This window comes from Toxorhynchites rutilus, chromosome 2, assembly GCF_029784135.1.
Source record: "Toxorhynchites rutilus septentrionalis strain SRP chromosome 2, ASM2978413v1, whole genome shotgun sequence".
Classification (NCBI taxonomy): domain Eukaryota; kingdom Metazoa; phylum Arthropoda; class Insecta; order Diptera; family Culicidae; genus Toxorhynchites; species Toxorhynchites rutilus.
This window is the reverse complement of record NC_073745.1, coordinates 310,047,773-310,070,930: the sequence shown is the minus strand read 5'-3', so window position 1 is coordinate 310,070,930 and position 23,158 is coordinate 310,047,773. Positions and strand designations below refer to the sequence as shown.

Below are 23,158 nucleotides of genomic sequence, written 5' to 3'. Positions count from 1 at the left end.
GTATGATGCCAACTATTCTCTATCAGATTAGTCGACTTTAATGCAGTTTTAAATTGCTAAAATTTGTATGAACATTTTTCTTGGCTTTATTTACCTACTAGAAGTACGTTTTTCTGACCCTAATATCAACTATCTTGTATGAATTTTCAGATATTCTCACCAAAACTTACCATTATAATATAAAATTATCTTTAGACACAATTTTTGTACGATATTTTTTCACTTCTTGCAAGCAAAATTGATTTTCATTTACATGGAGTACTATTTTGATTTGGGTAGAATAATTCTCATTCATAATTTTTATATTGGAAGCGTGTTCATTTCTCCTGCAAACCTATATTGTCATGCCTACTCCCCCATTCCGTAATACGAAGCTCAATGTCGTCAATGCGGATAGTAAGTGGCATCGGAATATAGTATATGGTAGTGACATCACTTGTGAATTGTACAGTGGTATGAGAGCAGTGAGCAATCTATAATACAATGTGTACACGTGTTCTGTTAAAGGTTTTTTTTATTTGTTTGAGAATTCAAACCAGAAATGAGTGCATTCGCCTTGCTGAAAGCGTCACATAAATTTTTCGTACATAAACCGATTCATTTCTTGTGGACAACATGAAACAATCGAGCTAGATATTGTTTCGTTAAATGGTGGTACCAAACAACATGTTTTTTTGTGTTTTCCGGAAAATTATACACGAAAGCATCGTTTTCTAAAGAAAAGTGAAAATTGTCCAAAAATAACGTGGGACAACTATGCGTAGAACGGCAGAGTAGTGGTGTAAACGGAGGCGACATTTGACTGAATAAGCTAAAGGAAGTATCGTCTTTTACATTCTTTCGATAGCATTTCAAATTGAGCCCATTGTCCTACGATTTAATTTTCTACATCGCGAACGTCGGTCAGTCATGTACGAAGATATTTTAATGATCAGAGCTGGTATCAATGTGCCCTTTTAATATGCAAACGCACCACGAATCAGGTTTTATAATTCTACGTTAATCGATATATCATGATTGCAGTACGATATTGAGCGTTAAAAAATAATACTGCATATTGGAATATCCCAGCGAACATTAAATCGTATAATTTTGCACGTGCCAAGTCTTACAAGAAATCCGAATAAATCATAATCACATATAATATCAATCAAAGTATGTATCGTGTTTATTTGAAATCGCATTAAATGTAAAAACTCGAAGATATATACTATTATCAAATTAAGTCGCAATTCGGTATAATAAACATCAATTTTATGATGCACATTGTCGTAAAATATATTTAAGCCGCATCATATGCGTATATTACGCTGATGCAGTTTGTGTGTCGTATAAGCGTATAATTTAAATCGATTCAGTACTGTAGTGAATCGTGTTGCATGCTGAAGAAAATCATGAAACAGTGAATCATATTAGATCCTAATAAAGAACATATTACATCATATTGAAATGTCAATGAAATGCTGATGCACTCGAAAGTATTAACCGCTGTTGAATTAAATTTCAGATAGCCGCGCGAGATAGCTGGTGGATGATAATCCAGACGACCGGAGTTCGAACCCACATCGGAGCAGTTTTCACCAAACATCAATCTGTGCCATTTCAAACATTCATATTCCACTCCCAACACAAGTCAATTAAACAATTATTATTTCTACAAACATAAATACTTATATAAAAAAATTGCGATTCGTGAGGCTATAATAAACATTTCACGAAAATATTTTGCGCCATTTGTTTTTTTCCTATGCCTGTAATAAATCGTATATGAGTATGGCAAAAGTCGCTATTATAGCCGGTCAAAGTTGCATATTCATCCAAACAAATTCGGTAAGCATTTGCCATGTATGTATATGGCCTCCACTTTTGCATGCATATGCCAGTTAGGCGCATTATATGCCAACCAAATTTTAGGGCATATGATGTTATATATACGCTTGTTATGCGATTTAATGTTTGCTGGGATAGTATCAAACCTACGCTGTTTTACAGGGAGCATAAAAAATTACATCATGATCATCGAGGCTACGGATGGTCGGATATCCATTCTTAATGGCGCATACCAAAAATTATTTTACTCCGAAGAATGCTTACGCAAAAAAATTTAATAATGATCATTACCAATCCTATTTTGATGTATGAAGAAAAGCAGTTGATTAAATTACTTAAAGTACATTTCCTTTCTGGTATTATGTGATGTTGAGTTCACAGTGAACTTATAATAGTGGTTTAGCATAAATCTCATAAAATAGTAAAATCTTAAAATGGTTTATAACGGATATATTTCAACGTATATTTTTCTATATACTCTGGCTCCTTCCAATAACTCATAAATGTGTCGAAAAATAAAATCAGAATGATTCATAGTTGAAAAAACATCACACCTATCATCTGTTCTTGTGAATAGTTCTAAATATTTTGACCATTTATATTAATTCCCCGATGTCCCATATAAATCGAACGAACGCAGCCAAATTACTGCGTTCGAACTGTACTAATACGGTAGTTCATGTCTTTTCATTCGTTTCTGCATTTTAATTTTATGGTAAACACAAAAAACCAACCGTGTACGGAAAACAAAAACAAACACACCGAGTGAATCCAACAGAAAAGTGATAGACATCGTCGCGAAAGCACGCAATTGTATGTTCGCTCCGGTGCCTTCGTTGCGATCCGAGTTGATCAACAAAAAGAGAAACTGTACTTCACGAGGTTTTTCTCTACACCGGGATCGTGTTTTTATATCACACGATTTACTAGACAAATATAGAATTAATGAAGGAATAATACTTAATGCCTGGCTGTATCGCATCCACCCCCCCGGCAGAACGCGAAATGATAACGAGTGTATAGATTACGTGAGTGCTTATATTGTAATACTGATACAGGCGTAACTCGCCGTGTGGTGTGTTATTTGAGCAGTTTATGGTTTACATTTTATTTGATCGGCCGTGGGAAGAAACAAGCATAGTTTAAAAGAGAAACATCGGCAGAAAATTTGTGTCGCGTGAGGTGAAAAAATTTGGGCGACCATTTTAATGGGCCGTGTTATTAAAAGAAAAATGAGAAATTAAACGTTTAGCAGGCAATAACCTTCGATAAAAGTGATCTCGCAATAAAGATTGATTATTTTTATGTGCTCAATATTGATATCCATGTAAAAAAGTTTTCGACAACCAAAAATATGGCAGAACACAATCATGCGTACTGCTGCAGATAATGAATTTCTTTTGATTCCATATTAGCCGGAAAAGCATCGTTTCGAATGCGACGATTGAGGACAAAGAATAGGGTAAGAGAAACGAGAAATGTAGATGTAGAGATGCTCCTTTGAACTCATTCGAGGTCCACCCAACGCAGCATTAGGGCCGAGTGGCTACGTCACTCACATATTTTTATGCTTTCAAGTTTGTATGCATTCGAGTGCGAATCTAGGGCAGCACAAAAGCTGATTAGTGAATACGGGCTAGTAAACAAAAACAACTCCCGGCAGGGCTGCCAGTTTTAGCGTAGAGAGCTGTTGCCATTCCCCTGTGCTTTATGCAAATATTTTCTTTGTACATTTATAAATATTCATTTTGAAATCAAATTCGTAAATTTCGAATTTTATATCTGTTTAAATGAAACCTAAATTTTACGAGGGCGGTCCGATAATTTCTTAGCCTCATCGCCCGATGGTGTCAGTATGGCAAGAGAGATTACATATCGTGTAGTACATTTTCGTAAACGACTACTGTCAAAATTTCAGCCGAATCGGACTCGCAGTTTTGTTTTGAACGTGTGTGGAAGCGGGCGTGTCCGGGGATTTTAGAAAAATGGAAATCCCGCCGTCGCCACGCCAATTTGGTCAAATTGCACTACGAACTGCTGACCCATCCACCGTATTCTCAAGATTTGGCCCTGTGCGACTTTTTTTGTTTCCAAACTTGAAAAAGTCACTCGCCGGGCAAAAATTTAAGTCGAATAAGGAGGTCGTCGCCACTTTTCTAATTTTTTGTTTTTTTTTTGTAGTCTAAGTACTTATCGGACTGCCCTCGTACATCGCATTCACCTAACATTGGTCTTTTCTTTTTCCCCAAAAAATAACTCTTTTTATTCTTCTCAATATGCACAAAATTGCAATTTCGTCTTCTTAGTATTTTTGGATTTTGTAGTCGATTGTTAGCGTAATCTCCATTGAACACGGATAATGTTTTGCTATGATATTCTTCTTTCAAAAATGACGGGTGGGTAATGTCGGGGACATAACCGGAGAGACGTAGGACTAAAACAAGGCCATTTTATAGCGGCGGTCAAATTGGATTTTTCAAGATAATGGAATACGCAGTATTATATTAACAGCAGAGATAAAAGTGTGTTCCAAATTTCAGATCAATCAGTCAGAAGGAACGGTGAAAATCTTCTATTAATGTGGGACAACCCTACAGACATACAAACAGGTCAAGTTGAATGAAACCGTTTAAAAAAGTAGTTGGTTATTTTGTTACTGTGGACGCCATTTTGTGGTGGCGGCCATTTTGAATTTGTGTTCTTCATAAATACCTGTATTCTACTAGTCAATCCCTTTCATTTTGATGGAGTTTTGAGAAAATCTGTAATCCGCCATTTCGTAGCGGCCGCCATCCAGGATGTTCAAGATCATGAAATACCGGGTTTTATAATGACTGCAGAGACAAAGGTATGCTCCAAATTTCAAATCAATCGGTCAACAGGAAGGGGGATTAAATTTCTATCAATGTGGTACAGCGCTATAGACAAACAGGTTACATACAAACATGTTACAGCTAAATAAAACCGTTTAAAAACTCCAGCATTCTATCAAATCGAGGGCGATAAGCCTCTCCTTCACCCGGCGCGACGCTTCTACCACTTTTAACACACATCGATAAGCGATTAGGCTCTCCTGTTCCACATCCCATAGAAATTCCTGTCTCTTCCTCTTGCGGTATCGCACCGCATACATCGCCTGCAAATGCATCGATATCTCTTATGCTGAAAATAAATCTCGAGATAGCGTCCGGTGATAGAATGAAGCCAAGCACAATCATTGCTCTCTTCTATACAGTGCGAGTCCGCAAATTTAATGGAGCGCGCGACCGAAATCGGCGTTCTGCAAAACCACCCTATATAGCTCAAATTAAAGCGACACATAATAAAAAAACAAAGCACAAACGTTTTCGCGTTCACAATTGCTCCTCGGTATCTTTCCTGCTTGGCGTCCGATAATAGAATGTGGCCAAGCAGGAAGGAAGGAAGGTTTTGTATTATAGAGACTTTAAACTTTTTCAGTTGATTCGTTTCTAGCCTTGAGAAAGGCCCTTGGAAACTTTACTCTACTCCTGCACTACACCTCCACCCTCATTGCCTTGAGAAAGGCACGCGATCTCTCGCCGTCCAGCTCGTCCAGCAACGGTGTTCACACAAAGAATGTGGCCAGGGTTTTTTTCACTTAAATTCTTTTTATTTCTCAATTTGGTTTACATTATAATATAATACTACATTTCAAGTGATCAAACTAGGGTTCTACATCTTTAAATTGTAATGTCAAGTTCTGTAAAGATTTTCATCATACATATTATCCGTTTGTTTCATATTCCTATTGTAAAATCATGCCTAAACTTTTCTAGTTTTTTGTTACCTTTTTTTTATACCTAAATCTAACTTATAAGATACCCTCCCCAAATTATTTACATTGTCCTAACTTAAACTACTTATCTAAATGGAAATAAATATATCTATCCTAATCCCAAAGCCGTTACCTTGAAAGGTAACGACTAGAAAGTCAGGTAGCATAATCATACAGATTTTGTATTATTCCGTGTATTGAGAGAGCGCAACTCTGTTCATATTTCATACAATTACTATTGATAATTTCATCCAAGGTTTTAATCCCGGTCAGCTGATGTATCTCCGAATTTTGCGTTCTGGGTGGAGAGTTTAGAATCATACGAAGAATTTTGTTTTGTATGCGTTGAAGTTTTAATTTGTGTGTTGGAGCACAGCACTCCCAAACGGGCATCGCATATGCGATAACTGGAAATATTATTTGTTTGTATACTGCAAGTTTATTTGTTAGAGATAATCGAGAGTATCTATTGATCAGGGGATACAATGACCTGATTAAAATGTTGCATCTTGTGTCTGATTTGTCAATGAGTGCTCTGAAGGTAAGCTTTCGATCGAACACTACTTCTGAAGACCGTTCAATACTATTGCCATTAAGACTGACTGTCATATTTTGAGGAGGAACAAGCTTTGGAGTGTTCTTGTGGGGAAACAATATGACTTGTGTCTTTGCTGCATTTATGCATATTTTCCAATTATTGAAATATCCAGACAAAGAGTCAAACCCTCTTTGAAGTTTAGATCTTAGTTCTGTGATACTTCTGCCCTTGTAAATGATGGCAGTGTCATCTGCAAATAGTGACAGTTTCCCATCAGATGGGAGTGCGGGAATATCTGAAGTGTAGATATTGAAAGGAATTGGTCCCAAGATGAGGTCTTGAGGTCTTGAGGAACACCTGCATTCACAATGAATTTCTCTGATGAAATATTGTTTATAGAAACATTGAACGCTCTATCAGAAAGATAATTTTTGATAATTTTTATCAAGTATGTAGGAAAACCAAAGTTCTGAAGCTTGTAAATGAGACCATTATGCCAAACATTATCAAATACTTTTTCAACACCAAGAAGTACCATGGCAGATGATTTTGAAATTGACTTGTTTCGTCTGATTATATTGTATACTCTACGAAGCTGGTGAATTGTAGAGTGACCTTTTCGGAATCCAAACTGCTCATTCAAAAATATATTGTGCTCATCTGCAAAAGCAAGAATGCGCGTTAATATAATTTTTTCGAATACTTTCGAAAATGCTGGGAGAAGCCTAATTGGTCGATAGCTTTTTGAAGAAGAAGGATCTTTTCCGGGTTTTAGTATCGGGACCACTTTTGCCAACTTCCAACTCGAGGGGAAGTAGCCAAGTGATAGGCATCTGTTGAAGACAGAAGTCATAATTTCATATAAGTTGTTACTAAGATGTTTCAACTCAATGTTAAATATACTGTCTAAGCCGGGGGCCTTCATATTCTTCAACGAGCGTATAACCGAGATAACATCTGCAGTCGAGATGATTTCATTCTCTTGTGGTACAGAATGGATATTGTCAATAGCCCTTATGGGCACCTTACACGATCAACCGGATTGACAATAAGTGTCTTCAATATCGTGACAGCTAGGCTTTCAACATCTGATCTAACCTCAATCAATATTTTTCCACCTTACACGGTCAATATCGCCCTCAACCCGAGACAACGAAAATATCCGCGATGGCTACTGGCGACATTTGAGTTTGGGATCCAAACTATTCTCTATCAGATTAGAAGGCTAAAAGGTAATTTTCAGTTGGTAAAATTTGAATGAAAATATCTACTTGGTATTATTTAATTAGTTGAAGCGCGTAGTCCTAACCTTAACTTAACCTATTTCCCCTGAATTTTCAGATATTCCTACTAAAATGTATTATTATAATATAACGTCAATTTCAGACATAATTTTTGTATGGGGTTTTCTCACCACTTGCAGAAAAAAAGTGATTTGTATTCACATAGAATACCAATTTGATTCGTAAAAGTTAATTTTCATTCATAATTTACACTTTTAAATTCGGTTTTTCTTCTCAAAAATACATCATAATACTCGTTTCACAAATACAGACTGTTCCTTTCAGTTTCAGAGATGCCAGATTATTTTAGCAAGTATATGCAAGTTATTTTATCTGCAAGCAAATGTTTTTATTCCATAAATGAGACTATGACAGTAGAACCCCGATTATCCGCGAGCGGGTGATCCGCCCTGCGGATTATTCGTGACTGCGAGTTCCATAGTAAATCAATAGGCATTTCCGGAATTTGTTAGTGAGTGGTAGGCCCATGCTCTTTTGTTGTGGTCATGGCTTTTACATTATTTAGCCACTGGTGTACACGACCTTATAGATGGATAGTTGATTGTTTTCTGTATTGATAGAACATAGTTTTTATGTTGAAACATCTCTTTTCGTGTTTGCTTTATTTTTGTCTTTTAATGGGTCATCCGCGATTTTAGCTAATCGCGATGAGTTTGCCCGACTATTCCGCGGATAATCGGGATTCTACTGTAGCTTGAGTCATGTGTTAGATGCTTTTTCATCTGTGATTTTCCCAGATCTTCTCATTCTCCAAATTTTATAGCGGAGTGTGAAGAAACACACAACCCGCTCACTAGCGCAAAGAATGACCGAGTTCAACGTTAAAAAATTCCTAAAACGTTGTTAAGTTTCATCCACTCTCTCACCATCACATTGTCAGTTTACTTTGAAGTTTTGATTTGTATCGTGAAAAGTACCGTATTTTGCTATTCAAAGTATCGGTTTTCCAAACCAAAAGCTTCCATTTATGATTCCTACAATTTCAGTAGTTTATAAATTTTAATTACAATCGCAAAAAAGACTAACAAAAATTAAATGTGCGCTTGCATATCTGGCAACTCAGTCTGGAAGTCCGTGAGGTAAAACGTCAACATCATGCATCCATATGAAATGTCACGATATTGATGCTCGAAAATCAGAAAATCCGGATATCTGCGTCGTCGGCCATGTTCAGCTGTCATTATGCTCTCAAATGTCATCATATTGTCAATAAAGTTGACCGTGTAAGGTCCGCTTTACAGTATCATTCGCCGAAACTTCAAATGGACTTGTAATGTTCTGGTCAAGATTGTGTGAACTAGCGAAATTGTTGCCAATTGCATTAGCCTTTTCGGCAGGTGTTATCAATCGTTCTGAATTATCAGGTTGAAGAAGAGGAGGAATAGGATTAGACTTGGTCTTGAGAATTTTAGCGAGCCTCCAAAATGGCTTGGAGTTATTCGGAAGTTTACTAATATCTTTTGCGAATTTTTTGTTACGGAGATCAATCATTCTGGCCTGGATAACCTTGGTTAACGGAGGCGATCTGGCGTAGCGGTAACATCCATACCTCTCACGCAGAGATCACGAGTTCAATTCTCACTCCCGACATTCTTCCAAAAAAAAAATGGAAGTAAAAGTGACGAACCAGCCGAATTGTGTTGAAAATCACTATAATAAAGAAAAAAAAAAAAAAAAAAACCTTGGTTAACTGATTATACTGTCGTTTCCTCTCTCGAATACCAGTACGTTGGTACTGCCTTCGATAGAGGTTCCGAAGTCTAATCAAATATTTAGTAATGGAATCAATTTGAACAGAGTCACTCACCTGAATCGTTTCTGGGATGTGGTTTTGGCGAGCCTGAATAACTGCAGTTTGAATAGTGCTGACTGTTGCTTCGATATCTTCGGGAGATTCAAGAGGCTGATCGAGATCAATGTTGTTGTCAATAAGCTGCTGGAACTCCACCCAATTCGCACGATGATAGTCCCGTCTACATTGTGGCCTCCTGACTACGACATTCACTCCCAATTCAACCATCACTGGGAAGTGATCCGAACTCAACTCGTTAAGGGCAATAGGATCACCGATGTGACGATCCATGTTGGTAATGAAGAAATCAATTATGGAATGTACTCCAGAACGAGAAATGCGAGTGGGGGTCGCTGGCCTAAGAATCCTGTAGTGCCCACACTGTAGATCATCATTTAGAGTCACTCCATTTTGATTCCTCCTTTGGTTTCCCCAGGACTGATGTCGAGCATTAATGTCTCCGCCGATGACGTATTTCGACTGCCTTCGTGTTAGCTTGAAGATATCGTTTTTAAGAAGCAACGCCGAGCCATTCCTGATTGACGTCTGTTTGGGATAGTAGACCGCAATCACGATAATAGGCCCAATCGATGTTGTGATTTCCGCCCCAATAGTTTCGATGATGTTGAGTTTCAGGCACGGCAAAAGTCGATACCTGATGTTATTTCTGATGGCTAAGGCAACACCTCCTCCACCGGAACCAGCACGATCCATTCTCAATAGACGCTAATTCGGGACTCGAATATTAACATTCGGTTTAAGCGTCTCAGTAACGATAGCAACGTCGATGCTGTTTATCATCAGGAAGTCAGTGAACTCGATGATCTTGCTCTTAAGAGAGCAGGCATTCCAATTAATTAGCCTTAGAGATGACCGATCCATGGTTATAATAAAAATGTAGCATGACTTGTACTTGTTCCTGTTGGTTGCGACAACTTCTAGTCTGTCGATCTAGTTCAAGAAGCAGGGTTGCAAGTTCTTGCATGCTATAGAGATCCTCAGTAGAAGAATGAGGTGATGGTGTTGGCGTAGGTGGTAAGCCAATAGCTGCAACCTTATTATAGCTCGGTTGCTCCTTTTTTGGCTTTTCGCTAGAAGAGGCCGTTTGGCGGCGACCTGTAGGAAGTGGAAGAGAAGGAAGAACAGGAATCGTACGAGAAATCATTGGAGGGAACTCTTTATCAGTAAGTTCTGGAACCTTCTTCCTATTCTGCGTTTTATCAGTAGCTTGCTTTCGGATGCGTTTAAAAACCGCACGTTTGGTACAGCTACGGCTGGTGGCTTGGTGACTTTCGTCACAGTTAACGCACTTGCGAGGTTCTTCCTCTGGAAGGCTGCAAGTGCTTGTTAGATGGTTAGCAGCACACTTGCCACAACGAGTTTTCATGTGACAGTTTCTTGTTCCGTGTCCGAAACCAAGGCAATTCGAACATTGCTTTTTTTTCCCCTGTTGGATGTGAACCACTGCGTCCATTATTCTGAACTATTGTGGTATATCCCATTTTTTTGTACTCCGCTTCAAGTTTACCTACTGCTTATTGATGAAGAAGTAGACTGAAAGCTATAGCGAGATAGGTGCCAATCAGGAATACTCTGTTTGATAAATTTTATAATCCTGATAGGCGACGCAGACCAAATTTCCTTGGGCTCCAGAATAGCCTTATCAAGGTATTGAAGTCTGCGTCTAGTAAGAGCTCCACAATTACAGAGCAAATGTTCCGAGGTTTCGCTTTCGGTATTACAAACACGACAAATATCATCTTGCACTAAACCTATGTTTTTGAGATGGTATTTACTCGGACAGTGTCCTGTTATAAGGCCTGTGATTGTGCCTAAGTCTTTCTTACTAAGACTCAGCAATTGTTGAGTAATTTTAATACTCGGCGTGATAAATTTTTTTGACTGGTTAAGTTGTACCGCCAACCAGTTGGCTAACACTTCCCGGTCTTCCCAGTTCTTCAGCTCACCTTTCAACACACAGTCAGATATTCCACAGAATGGTTCTGGACCAGTGAAAGGTGAGCCTGAGCCGTTCCTGGCAAGTTCATCTGCTCGCTTGTTCCCTCTATTCCACAATGGCCAGGAATCCAGTACAGTTGTACCGAACTTATCCGACTTAGTTGCCGTAAGAGGAGAATGCATTCCCAGACAATTTTTGAGGAGCATTTAAAAGCATTTAGAGCTTTAAGTGCCGCTTGACTGTCTGAGAATATGCAGATGTTAGCATGTCTATATTTTCTTTTAAGGCAGACATTTGAGCATTCTATTATCGCAGCTATTTCTGCTTGAAAAACTGTTGGCCAGTTTCCCATAGCTACAGAGATTTTTGTTCTGGGACCATACACTCCAGCACCTGTTCTAATTCCCATTTTTGACCCATCAGTGTAGAACATGATTGAACCATTACGAACACTGGGACCGCCTTCATCCCATATTGAACGAGAAGGTTCGATTACACTGTATGGAATGTCGTAGTTAGTCCTAGGTTCCATCCAATCACTGTTCATCTCTGAGGATGGTCCTACGGGTAAGAGATTCAGGATGCTCAAGTGACCAATTTTGTCTCCGTCTAGTATTTTTTTCCATTGTTTAAGCTTTAGAGCGCTTTTCTTAGCCTCTAGCTGAACATGTTGGTTCAGAGGTAGCAAGTGAAGGATAGCCTCCAGTGCCTTCGAGGGTGTGCTTCGCATTGCTCCAGTAATTGCAATGCATGCTAGTCGTTGGAGTTTGTTTAGCTTTTTTGTAGCTACAGTCTCCTTGGTCTTTGGCCACCAGACTAATGAGGCATAGGTTATTCTAGGCCGCACAATGGCAGTGTAGACCCACATTACCATTTTTGGTTTAAGACCCCATGTTCTTCCTATCATTTTAGAACATGCCCATTGGGCTGTATTGGCCTTACTGATTATTGCATCTAAGTGCGCATTCCAGTTGAGTTTAGCATCTAGGATAACATCTAGATATTTCACTGAAGCGCTGCATTTTATTTCTACTCCCCCAAGATATAAAGACTGCAGATGCTGTTTTTTTCTTTTTGGTGAATGGAACAATTGTTGTTTTTGAGGGATTTATGCTCAGACCTTCTGTGGTACACCAAGTTTGTGTAAGGTTTAAGGCCATCTGCATTCTGCTCGATATCACGTCGTCGAACTTGCCTCGTATCATTATGACTAGATCATCGGCGAAGCCCACAATTTCAAAACCTTTTGCCTCTAAACTTGTCAGAAGGTCGTCAACTACTAGTGACCAAAGGAGAGGTGATAGAACGCCTCCTTGTGGGCAACCCTTTGTTGCAATCACATAATTAGACGACCCGCCCAGCTCCGAGGTGATTTTTCTGTGTGTGAGCATGCCATGGATCCATTCGACTATACAGTTATCGAAGTGTCTTCTTCTCATTGCCTGTGCCATTGATAGATAAGAAGCATTATCAAAAGCACCTTCGATGTCAAGAAACGCACATAATGCGGTTTCTTTTGACAAGAGAGATTTTTCAATTTTTGTCACAAGCATGTGTTGTGCTGTTATTGTGGATTTGCCTGATTGGTAGGCAAACTGGTATTTGGATAGTGGGTGTTTGGACATGAATACAGACTTTATGTATTCATATAACACTTTTTCCATAGTTTTCAACAGTATTGATGATAAACTAATTGGTCTGAAAGCCTTTGGAAGTGATTTGTCGCGTTTTCCCGCTTTTGGGATGAAAACTACTTTCACAAGTATCTATATCGAAGGAATGTGCTCTAGTATCAGACTTGCCTTAAAGATCTCGATTAGAGACGGAATTAGTTTTGATTCTCCATTTTGAATCAGGGCTGGAAAAATCCCATCTGCACCTGCAGATTTGTAAGGTAGAAAGGATCTCACCGCGTTTACTACTCTGGCCCTCGTGAAGACTAACCCAGCAACTATGTTAGCGACATCCTTTGCACTTTCGGGTCCTATGAGACGCCTTCGAAAGCATATTGTGTCGCCATTATAGCCAGGATTTGTATCCGAGTGGACAGATGTAGATCCCGGAAAGTGAGTCTTCATCAGTAAGTCTAGTACTTCTGAGGGGGTTGTTGTGAACGAACCGTCATTCTTTTTAAGCGATCCAAGCCCGTTCGAGTGGTCTTTTGCCAAAGTCTTGTTGAGTCTAGCAACGATTGGGGTATTTTCAATGCTTTCGCAGTTATATATCCAGGATTTTCGTTTAGATCGTCTCAGTTCTCTACTGTACTCTGTTAGGGCTCTCTTATATTGAGACCAGTCCGAGGTAATTTTTGCTCTGTTGAACAGTTTACGCACCGTTTTGCGAAGCCGTTCGAGCCTTTTATTCCACCAAGGAACGTTTCTTGTCGAAGAAACTTTTCTCAGTGGGCAATTACTGTTGTAGGCAGAGACTATCGTTTCATTTAATTCTTTTGTAGCTGATTCAAGCTGCTGAATCGACCTTATTTTCGAGTTTAGAGTTTTAGACTCGAGTTCAAGTGCATACCGATCCCAATTGGTTTTTTTGGGATCTCGGTATTCTCTATGAACTTGCATGCCACCATTCCATTCAAAAATAATGTGTCTATGATCAGACAAAGACGCCTCATCGGAAACGTGCCAGTTTCCCGGCATATTTTCTTGAATAGCCGGGCTGCATAGCGTTAGATCTAAGACTTCTTGTCTGATAGCGTTAATGAAGGTTGGTTCATTCCCTTTGTTAGCAATATCTATGTTGTTTGACGAGAGAAATTCTAAAAGACACTCACCTCGGTAGTTTGCGATAACCGTTGAGTTTGTACCGCTTGGGCCGGGAATACTCAGGATGCCAAGCTTCTTGTTTTTCGGAGAAGCTTCACGAGGGCGCTTTGGTTTGCCAGAAACCCTTCTGACGACTTCTTGAGCATTTTGTGGTTCCACTATTTTGGAGTCACTAGTCTCTGAAAACTTCAGGTTTCCTGGGTTTTTGGAATTTTTAGGTTCCCCGTTTTTTGGCCCCAGATCTCCTTTGAATACACCGGAGCTTTTATGGATTATGGCTTGGCGCTGCTTTGGATTTGTTTTCCTCAGTTTAGTTCCGCCAAATCGGAAGTTTATGTTGAAGTTTGTGCTAGTTAGTTGACGCATCGAAGCTTCATCGACTGTTAGCGTCCAGTCCGCGTGAATTTCGTTGGGATTGGATCTCTTTAGTATTCGCCATTTGTCGGTGGAGAGATTTTCATTTTGACTCTCAATGAGGCTTTTGAGTCTCTTGTCGCTGAATGTTGCGCTTTGTGGGAAAAAGGCATGGAGAATTTCTGGACGCGGAATATTTTTGGCGTCTAGAGCAACTAGTTTGATGTTGTCGTCTAGGATTATCCCGGGAACCACTTTCTTCAACCATTCCGAAGTTTGATGATCTTTGCACGAAAGGATTAGATAACCTGACTTATACGAGCAATTGAAAAATTTGGGCTTAACCGGCTCGTTTCTTTGTTGCTCTATTGCAGTGAGTAGAGCATTCTGGATGGAATCTAACTGAGCCGAAGTAAGATCGGTGTTGGGATAGTCCTCCGGGAGTAACTTTGAGTAAGTAGTAACTCCAACTTTGAACATTGCGTTACATCCCGATGTTGAGGTTTGTATCGGTCCCATTGTACCGAGATGTTAAAGATAGTACTGATTTCCCTCAGGCGAGTTATGTTGGCACCTTCCTTGATATGGATCAGATATAAGACATTGGAATACCCATTGTCTGGTGTTTTATGCCGAGTCATCCGATATATGCCAACGGATGAATATTGTGTGATTGTTCCAGATCCTTTTTAATATCCTCCAACTCAATAGCAGGAAGACCTCTCACACCACCTCAAATGGTTTTTCAGACGGGGTATCGTGAGTGTAAAACTCATGATTTTTTGATGTGGCCAAGTACAACCATCGCTCCTTTTATATAGCCAGTTAACGTTAACGTAGTTAACGTTGTAGCGACCGCCTATATTTATTTATAATCTATTTCTCGTCATCCACCTTCCTCTTGTCCATACGTTTCGCCCGTACCCGTGGTTGCTTGAATAGCAGTTCGCTGCGGGAGCGCAGACAAAATGTATGGGAAAGTAGGGATTTCTTTCTTCCAATTTTTCATCAATTTGAACTTTATATGAGCTGAAAACCCGTAATGTATAGCATATAAACAATTGCTGAGGATATTTCCTATTAATGTGTGTATTTGGAAACAAAATCCATTCATTAATTGAAGAGAGAGATTATTGAAATGGGTCCCTATATTGAACGGTTAGACGTAGTTCTACGTCAAAAATCGGCTTACCGCTAATCCAATCTTAGTATTATAATTTTTGAGGTGAATGAACTGCTATGTTTGAAGCTTCTTTAAAATAAAAAACAAAGCATTATAATTTGGCATTATAATTTAGCTCACTAACACCTACTATGTTAGTGAGCTAATTGGATTGAGTCATGGTTAAAATGGCCATTGGCCGTCACAACCTCCGATTCTTTCTGTGTATGTACTGCCGTGACTGAGTATAAGGGTTAAACGATAAACGTAAGTCAAAATAACATTCTCATCATGGTGAAGTACATAACCGAGCAACGCTTAATAATGATTTAAAATTACTACCGAAACTCCGAAAATTGGTGGCAACTTTGAGAGCGCTTACTCCAATTTTCGGCCGTAATGCTGTGCATAGTTTAGTAATCAAATTTGAGTTACATTTTCGCAGTTGGATGTTCCCGTGTCAACGCGAAGCCGCCTCGTGCGAAGCAACGAAAATATCGCATCCGCAAGTGAATTCATCCGAAATGACCCAAATCAGTCAATTGCATGGCTTTTTTTAAGAGTTGGGCATCTCCCAAACCTCATCGTCGCGTATTTTGCGAAAAGATCTTTCCATACAAGATCAAATTGACTCAAGAACTAAAGCCATCATATGAAGCGTCGAAACTTCTCCGATTGGACTCTAGCCAATCTTGAAGAAAATGATAAAAAAATATATAGCGCACTCCAGTCCAAAGCCATGACAACAATAAAAAACGACTACAATCAATAATAATTTAAAAAAATAAACCCAGTTAAGTAAATAAATAAAAGCAGTTCAGTATTGATATGTCGATCATCTAAATCGGTTCAGCGGTTTAAAAGTTATGAATTTTTGAAAAAAAGGGAAAAAATGATTTTCCGACCACCCTAAAAAGAAATGGTCACTCTAATGAAAAAAAATAAAAAATACGGGTCTACTATTTTGCAATAAGAAACAAAACTACCACTATTAACGAAAATCTGAGAACCACCAAATCGGTTTGGCATGAAATGGCTGTTATAATGTTTACATCTACTGATACAAGGCTTTCGCTTTTTCCAACATGTATGACCATTACGAATCGAGTAAATAAACTTTGCCGTAATGAAAATTTTGAATTATTTTCATTACGCACAAATGTTTTGAGACTTTTCAAAACAGTGCTAGACATTTTCGTGAAACCAGAATATCTGACAAATTTAAGAACTAATAACAAAACTAGATTCACCTTGTATTATGTGTATGTACGCAAAGAGTTATTGATGAATGAATACGTTTCAGAGTGCAATATTACTCAAAACTAACTTTTTAAATTCAAAGTCGATATAATAAGATTTTATATAACATTTACTCGTCAGGTTCAAACAATCAATAGTAAAGATTCTAATATTCCAAAGTATGGAGATGAATTCAAAGAAATTCTGAATATTGTTTTCTCTGTGGTGATGCTGAAGAATTTTGGAATAAATATAAACGATCAAAAGATCAATGCAATATTTTCTCAACGGAAAAAAAACCTCAACTTTATGGCCAGCATAGAAAATACCTTTAACAGTTTTTCGAAACCAAACTGTTCTGGGAGGATAGATTTGGCGTGAAGGATGACGAAAGATTGTAGAACAAAATAATAAGAATGTAGAATAATATTGAGTAAATGTAGGAGAAAGTCGGGAAAGACGGACACCTATGTATGATCGAGAAATCACATTTTTATATTACACTATCTGACCCGTAAACTTCGTACCGCCCAAAATTTATTTTTCGTTATCACATCCATGTTTTCCTACTAAACGCACGCTCATGGGTCCAATCGCAGAACTGTTCATTGATTGATCTTCTAATCTACCCTTTAAAATCATTTTTTACTATAAAATTTCAGTACTTCTACCAAAGCTCGACATTATAATATCAGATTATTTTTCAGACACAATTTTCGTGCAAGATTTTTCATCCACTTGCAAATAACATGTTTCTCCGTTACATGGAATAAATGTTTGATACAGAAAATATGATAGAATGAAGACAGCCCTAAATCGGACAATTCCTTTCCCGAGTTTATTTATATAGATAGAAGACGATTTAGGAGTGCGTTTATATGCTAAGTTTGATTCCATTTGTTTGATTAGTTCTCGAGTTGTTCAGCGCCCTCCCCTCTCTTTAGAGAGGGGAAAGAAGTGTCAAACCACCATCAACACATTTATTGCTCCCTAAAACCTCCATATGCCAAATTTGGTTCCATCTGTTTAATTAGTTCTTGAATTATGTTGAATTGTATGCTTCATTTGTATGGCAGTCCCCCTCCCTCAGAAAGAGGGGAGGAGTGTCTATTCACCATAGAAACGTTTCATATCCCCTAAAGCCGTCGCATGCATGGCTCGATTTGCTTGATTAGTTTTCGAGTTATGCAGAAATTTGTGTTACATTTTTATGGCAGCCCCCCCTTAGAGAGGGGGGAGGGGTCTCGAACTATCAAAAGAACCTTCCCAGACTCCAAAAACCCCTACATACCTTTCTAGGCCTTTCTAGGTGATTTTATTCTAGCCTTTTTGTTCGATCATTTTTAAGGCCTATTTAAAGGCCTCCAAAACTTATTTAGTACATAAACTTTTCAGTTAGTGTCCATCTTCCCCGTTAAATTCACGAAAAAAACAACAACGTTTACTTAAGATGTCCGTCTTTACCACCTTCCCGCTAAGTCTGGCTATGAGAATTATGCTATTGTTTTCCCAGAAATCGACATGAACTTTCCGGACAAGCCAATATGAGCTATCCTTATTGTTGTTCTCATTCTTCCTGATTTATGAAAATTATAGTAGCCAACCCTGCTCACAACCGTTAATTGATTGAAAAATATTAGGTTGGGGAAAAAGTTATCCATTATTTTCTCGATTGCTGGCTTTAGTGATCAATATCTCGCGTTATAACGATCATACAATATCAGGTATAGGCTCGTTGTAAAGGAGACATTTCACACTAAAAAAAATCTTTTGCTGTTTTTTGTTTGTAAGTTGAAATGCAAATTTTGGAAGTACATTCAATATATGATTGAAAAAAAGAACGAAAAATATACATATTCCATGAATATTTGGAAATTTTTTTTTTGGTAGATCGAAAGTCATTTTCTACCGTACTAATAAAACCAAGTTAAGCCAAGTCAAGCAGAACCATGATTAATATGCACATAATCATGCAGAATTATATCAAAACTCTTGTCTCCGTATTTCATTATGGCAACAATAAAAATGATTAGTGCGCGCTTTTCTCACCAGTCTTCAGGTATGATAGCATGTAAGTTTACAAATGTTATCGATTAAAATATACTTACCCATGGTAGGGATGTGGGACAGTTGGTAATTTGTACAAAATATGTACATTCCAATAATGTTTGCATTACCAAAGGTGTTTGATAGTTTTCTGTTGAAAGTTTTTCCAAGTAAATGCGCAAATTTAAGATAAATGGTCAAACATAGCTCAGTAAGAGGGGTTACGTGCGCAATTCGCTCATTTTTAGCGTACAGTTTATTGGATGGTTGCTCGGATTAAAATATGATTAGGGAAAATTAGACTCAAACTGCCTCAGCAAGTTGTGATTGGCGTTGTACGGAACATGAAATAGTAGTCGAGTAGTATGGAAAAGGATAAGTTCACACTAAAATTTTCGAGATAGTCCTCCATAATCAACGTTGGTTTCTTGCTATACATAATCCCAAAATTAGATTGTTACTTACCGTTACGTACCTTATACTGTTCTGATATTTCCGTTGGCGGATAGTTTGGTTATATACAACTTGGTGTTTCCTGTAACACACATATTTGGATTTTTTTGATAAATTGTGCAACATTTCTCAGTTGTTATGATTTGCATTGTTTTTTCTTCTATTCATCAATAAATATCGACTGATTTGCCCACTTTAATAGAACGAATTACTTTTGACTTGTGATTAACAAAAAACATTTTTTTCATATCAACATTCATCTTGACTTCGGTTACTATTCATTAAAAATATCGAGTTCAAAGCCGGAACCACACCTTGGTCGTAAAACATGATTGAGTACACTTTCAGGCAATACATTCATAAATCATCGATAATTGAGAGTAAAATTTTCAATTCATGTTTCCCAAAACATCGTTCTGTTACAACTAATCATTATTCTCCATCTTTTTTCAGTCTTCATACGGAAACACCCTTCTGGCATCGCTTATCGGCGCAGTACTGAGTATCTAAACTATAGCATAAGGAGCACATTCGGTGCATTCCATTGCATTTGTGTGGATGTGTACGTGTGCCGCAGATACTGGAGTAGAGTAAAGACTGCAGGTATCAGGAAATGGAAACCTAATACGTAACCCGCAACTGGAGAGTCCGTACGAGTGCATCGTAACCAGCATGCACCGTCTTCGCACCCGTTTGCAGCATGTATTCGTGAGGTTGTGGTTCTGGAAGGAACGCATATGAACGACGGTGTGATCCCCCCGAAATGTTCGACAATCGATGTGCTGAATAGTATGAATGAAATTTTATACCGTCCTCAGTGAGATTGCAGTGAGACGACGAAGGGTGCAGTGTGAGACCGAGCGAGAAAACGAATAAGTTTTTGTGACCCAAATTGCAGCCGCGTTGTCTGTGGTCCTGATTGAGTGTAAGGGTCATCCTGTGAGCAAAAGAGGACAGCTGAGTTGATTCATCTTCGGGGTTGCTCCGAATGGGAGGCGGTACAAAAATATTGGGTATGCTGAGTGCAGTACATATGGGATGGTGAGGTGTAGGGGTGGATGTGCTATGTGGGAAATGCAGTTGTAATTGCATTTGTCGTCGCGAGTCGAACCTGTTAACTGAGTGTTGGGGTAATTATCTTGGACTGTTCAGGGAGTTCGTGGCAAAAGTATACGAGTCGGAGGAATAAATCAAACGACAAAATGTCAATTTCCAACGGGAAAACTTCCTCTGATATTGAGAATGCGGAATGGAACTCAACCGGAATGTTGACTCATCACAGGTGAGAAAAAATTACCAATTATAAACGCAACATAAATGTGTATTGCTTTTTATCTAGTTATTTCTATAGGCATTACAAACAAAACAAGAAAAATGATGATATACGTTATTGTCGACTAAATTTGTTTGCTCAAATTATAACTTATAGATAACTTTGAAAACCCGAAAACTTTCTACCGTTATTGAAAGAACAGTGAACAGTGATTACACAAACATAAATTTTCAACACCCACATTTCATGACAATCGGTATAATACCTTGTCCGGTAAGTTGTGGTCCGTCTGCCATTACATACTTGTATTACGCCTAGAGCAAATAATTTCCGAATTGATGTTGTTACAAGCGCAAATTGTAAGATAACTGTTAACATGAGCCGGCGCGATAAGAAATGCCCGTGGAAACATAATTCACACAAAGCAATTGGCCACCAGGAGACAATGAGTCTTTTGTTTAGTGATCTAAATGAAAATAAGGTCAGGGATGTCCGAATATTTTGTGATGAATATCAAAATCTTTTTTGTTTTCCAGATAACACATGTTGCTGTTGCGTTGCTCTACTTATGCTAGTTTGTGGTTGTTCTGGTTTCGTAGTCAAGAAACTCGTTACAATCGAAAAAGTTTGCTGTAGCTTAAGGCTACAGATGATGAAGCACTGAGGAGGACGGGATAAAGAAGCATATTTTTTTCTAAACACACTCATTATGATGAAGAATGTGTACTATAAAACTTTTCTCCAGAACGCCTTCCAGTAACTGGACTATGATTAAACGGCAAACTCACGGTTGGGAGAAAGAATCATGTCTGTTCGGCGAAGAATTAAAGTTTGTTGCGTGGTAAATAAAAGTACTAATAAACGTTTGTTTGTTGTTGTTCGAATATGTTCAGACTTCAAAACATCAACCTACTTGTTGCGATATGTATCCCTTTTCTTCGCCACGTCTTTGAGGTAGTTGTTATGTCGTTGCTTGTAATAATTGTAATAATCGGCAAGCGTCTGTTTTTCTAGCTTATTACTTTCGTAGGGGAAATGTGGGGAATTTGGACCACCTAAGCAAATTGCCTAATATTTCCAAATCAATACGGTCTAAATAAAAAATGTCACATTGTACTCTGAGCTACACTTGTTTTCTATCAATGAATAATGATTAATCATTATATCAAGCTTCAAATTACCAAATATATCCTAGAAGAAAAGAGATGGACATTAAAATTTGATGCGGGGTGATTTGGACCGTCTGGTCCAGTGTTTGTTTCATCGAAAAAATCATGCTTATGTTTATGTAAAGTATTTTGGGATAATGTAAAAATCAGTAACAGTGTTCTGAGATCGATACCAGGTGTCTTGACCAGATTCCAGACCAGAAAAAATGGATTGAGACCATCTCGAATTCTGCATGGATCTTTTGGATCTGGATCTGTTGTTCGAGCGTTTGAAAATCGCTTTCGATGCTTGGTCAAAGAAAATCCGTCCTTTTGGCCTGCGTTGCTCTTTCAAGCTCCTCCTTCTTCCAACGTTGTCTGCCCATCCTCTTTTTGTAATTCAGCGGCATCTGGAATCAATTAGACCAAAGAAAATCCTCAAACCTGTAGGACCAATTTACCCCACAGAAACGTGTCCATGTCACCCCACACAACAAAAAAAAATAAAATGCAATTAATTTCATTTATTGTTATCAAACTTACAGTTTCGCTACATCAAATGGTTCCTTTTCTGTAGGCGAACAGAACTTTACTGAGTCGTACTTTTTGAGATGAAGGGGTAGTCCAAATCATCCTGTATGTCCAACTCACCCCGTGTTACCCTACTTTCGTCAACACCATACTTCTCATCAGCCAACATGACTGGACGCGGCAAGGGAAACAAAGGACTTGGTAACAAACCAGGGAACTGCGAAACTCGCTATCCGTCGTTTAGCTAGCCGAGGTGCTGTCAAGCGTATCTTTGGCCTCATTTACCGAGGAATGCTGAAAGTATTCCTGGAAAACATTATTCGTGACGCTGTCACCTACACCGAATATGCCAATTTACATGAAAATCCTGGTTCTGGATGATCGAGTACAATCAATCTGTGCTTTACCTGTTGCCCTTTTTAAACAAATATAGGACTGTGCAATGTATTATGCCCTCGGTTTGATTTTCTTTAAACTAGCTTTTGATTAGCTGATCTCACATTGTTAAACGTTTAGTATAAGTGTGTATGTGACACTATCTAGTTTTGTTGGGAATAGCTTCAAAGCTGAAGCAAATTATTTAAATCTTCAAATATTAAAATCAATCACCACAAATGTCTGTTCGCGTATTATCCGAGAATAACGGGTGTTAAATAAAAAATGACAATTTTTTTAATCACATATAAAATTTTTTTTTTCATCAATTTCAGTATTTTTTATTAATAACATGATGTATTTTCTTCAAAAAAATGTCAGTGAATGTTTGAGTAAGGGCCGTGGTCTGCTGTTCGACGCAACTTTATCGCGATACTCTCACAAGAACGTTGTACGACACTTACGTCCATTTTCCGGATACAATTCCGGATTCTTGTAGTCAGTTGCTTCGTGTCCTTGGCCCTCCAATTGTTTTTATATACTAGGGCACTGAGTGAGCCAAAAAAATCCTCTATTGGGC

At 38.3% G+C, this 23,158-nt stretch overlaps 2 protein-coding genes across 3 annotated transcripts in view; one reads left to right on the top strand and one right to left on the bottom strand.

Annotated features, from left to right (window-relative positions):
- The first annotated feature begins 2,543 nt into the window (after positions 1–2,543).
- Positions 2,544–23,158, top strand: part of LOC129764962 (uncharacterized) — a 74,333-nt gene continuing 53,718 nt past the window's right edge. The window contains exons 1-2 of one of the 2 annotated variants that reach the window (XM_055764658.1): positions 2,544–2,858; positions 19,705–20,533. In XM_055764658.1, the coding sequence (XP_055620633.1) occupies positions 20,454–20,533 (80 nt within the window). In that variant the 5' untranslated portion in view covers positions 2,544–2,858; positions 19,705–20,453. Of the gene's footprint in view, positions 3,293–19,704; positions 20,534–23,158 lie in introns of both variants that reach the window. The other variant, XM_055764657.1, reaches the window with a different exon arrangement.
- Positions 13,907–14,831, bottom strand: LOC129767040 (uncharacterized). The gene is made up of 2 exons (XM_055767652.1): positions 14,006–14,831; positions 13,907–13,920 (listed from the first exon to the last, which is right to left on the bottom strand). Exons 1-2 carry the CDS (start codon positions 14,829–14,831, stop codon positions 13,907–13,909), a joined length of 840 nt encoding a protein of 279 aa, XP_055623627.1.

Bases quoted from the DNA above. Each gene is read 5' to 3' on its own strand.
- LOC129767040 (XM_055767652.1), bottom strand. From the start codon at position 14,831: ATGTTCAAAGTTGGAGTTACTACTTACTCAAAGTTACTCCCGGAGGAC.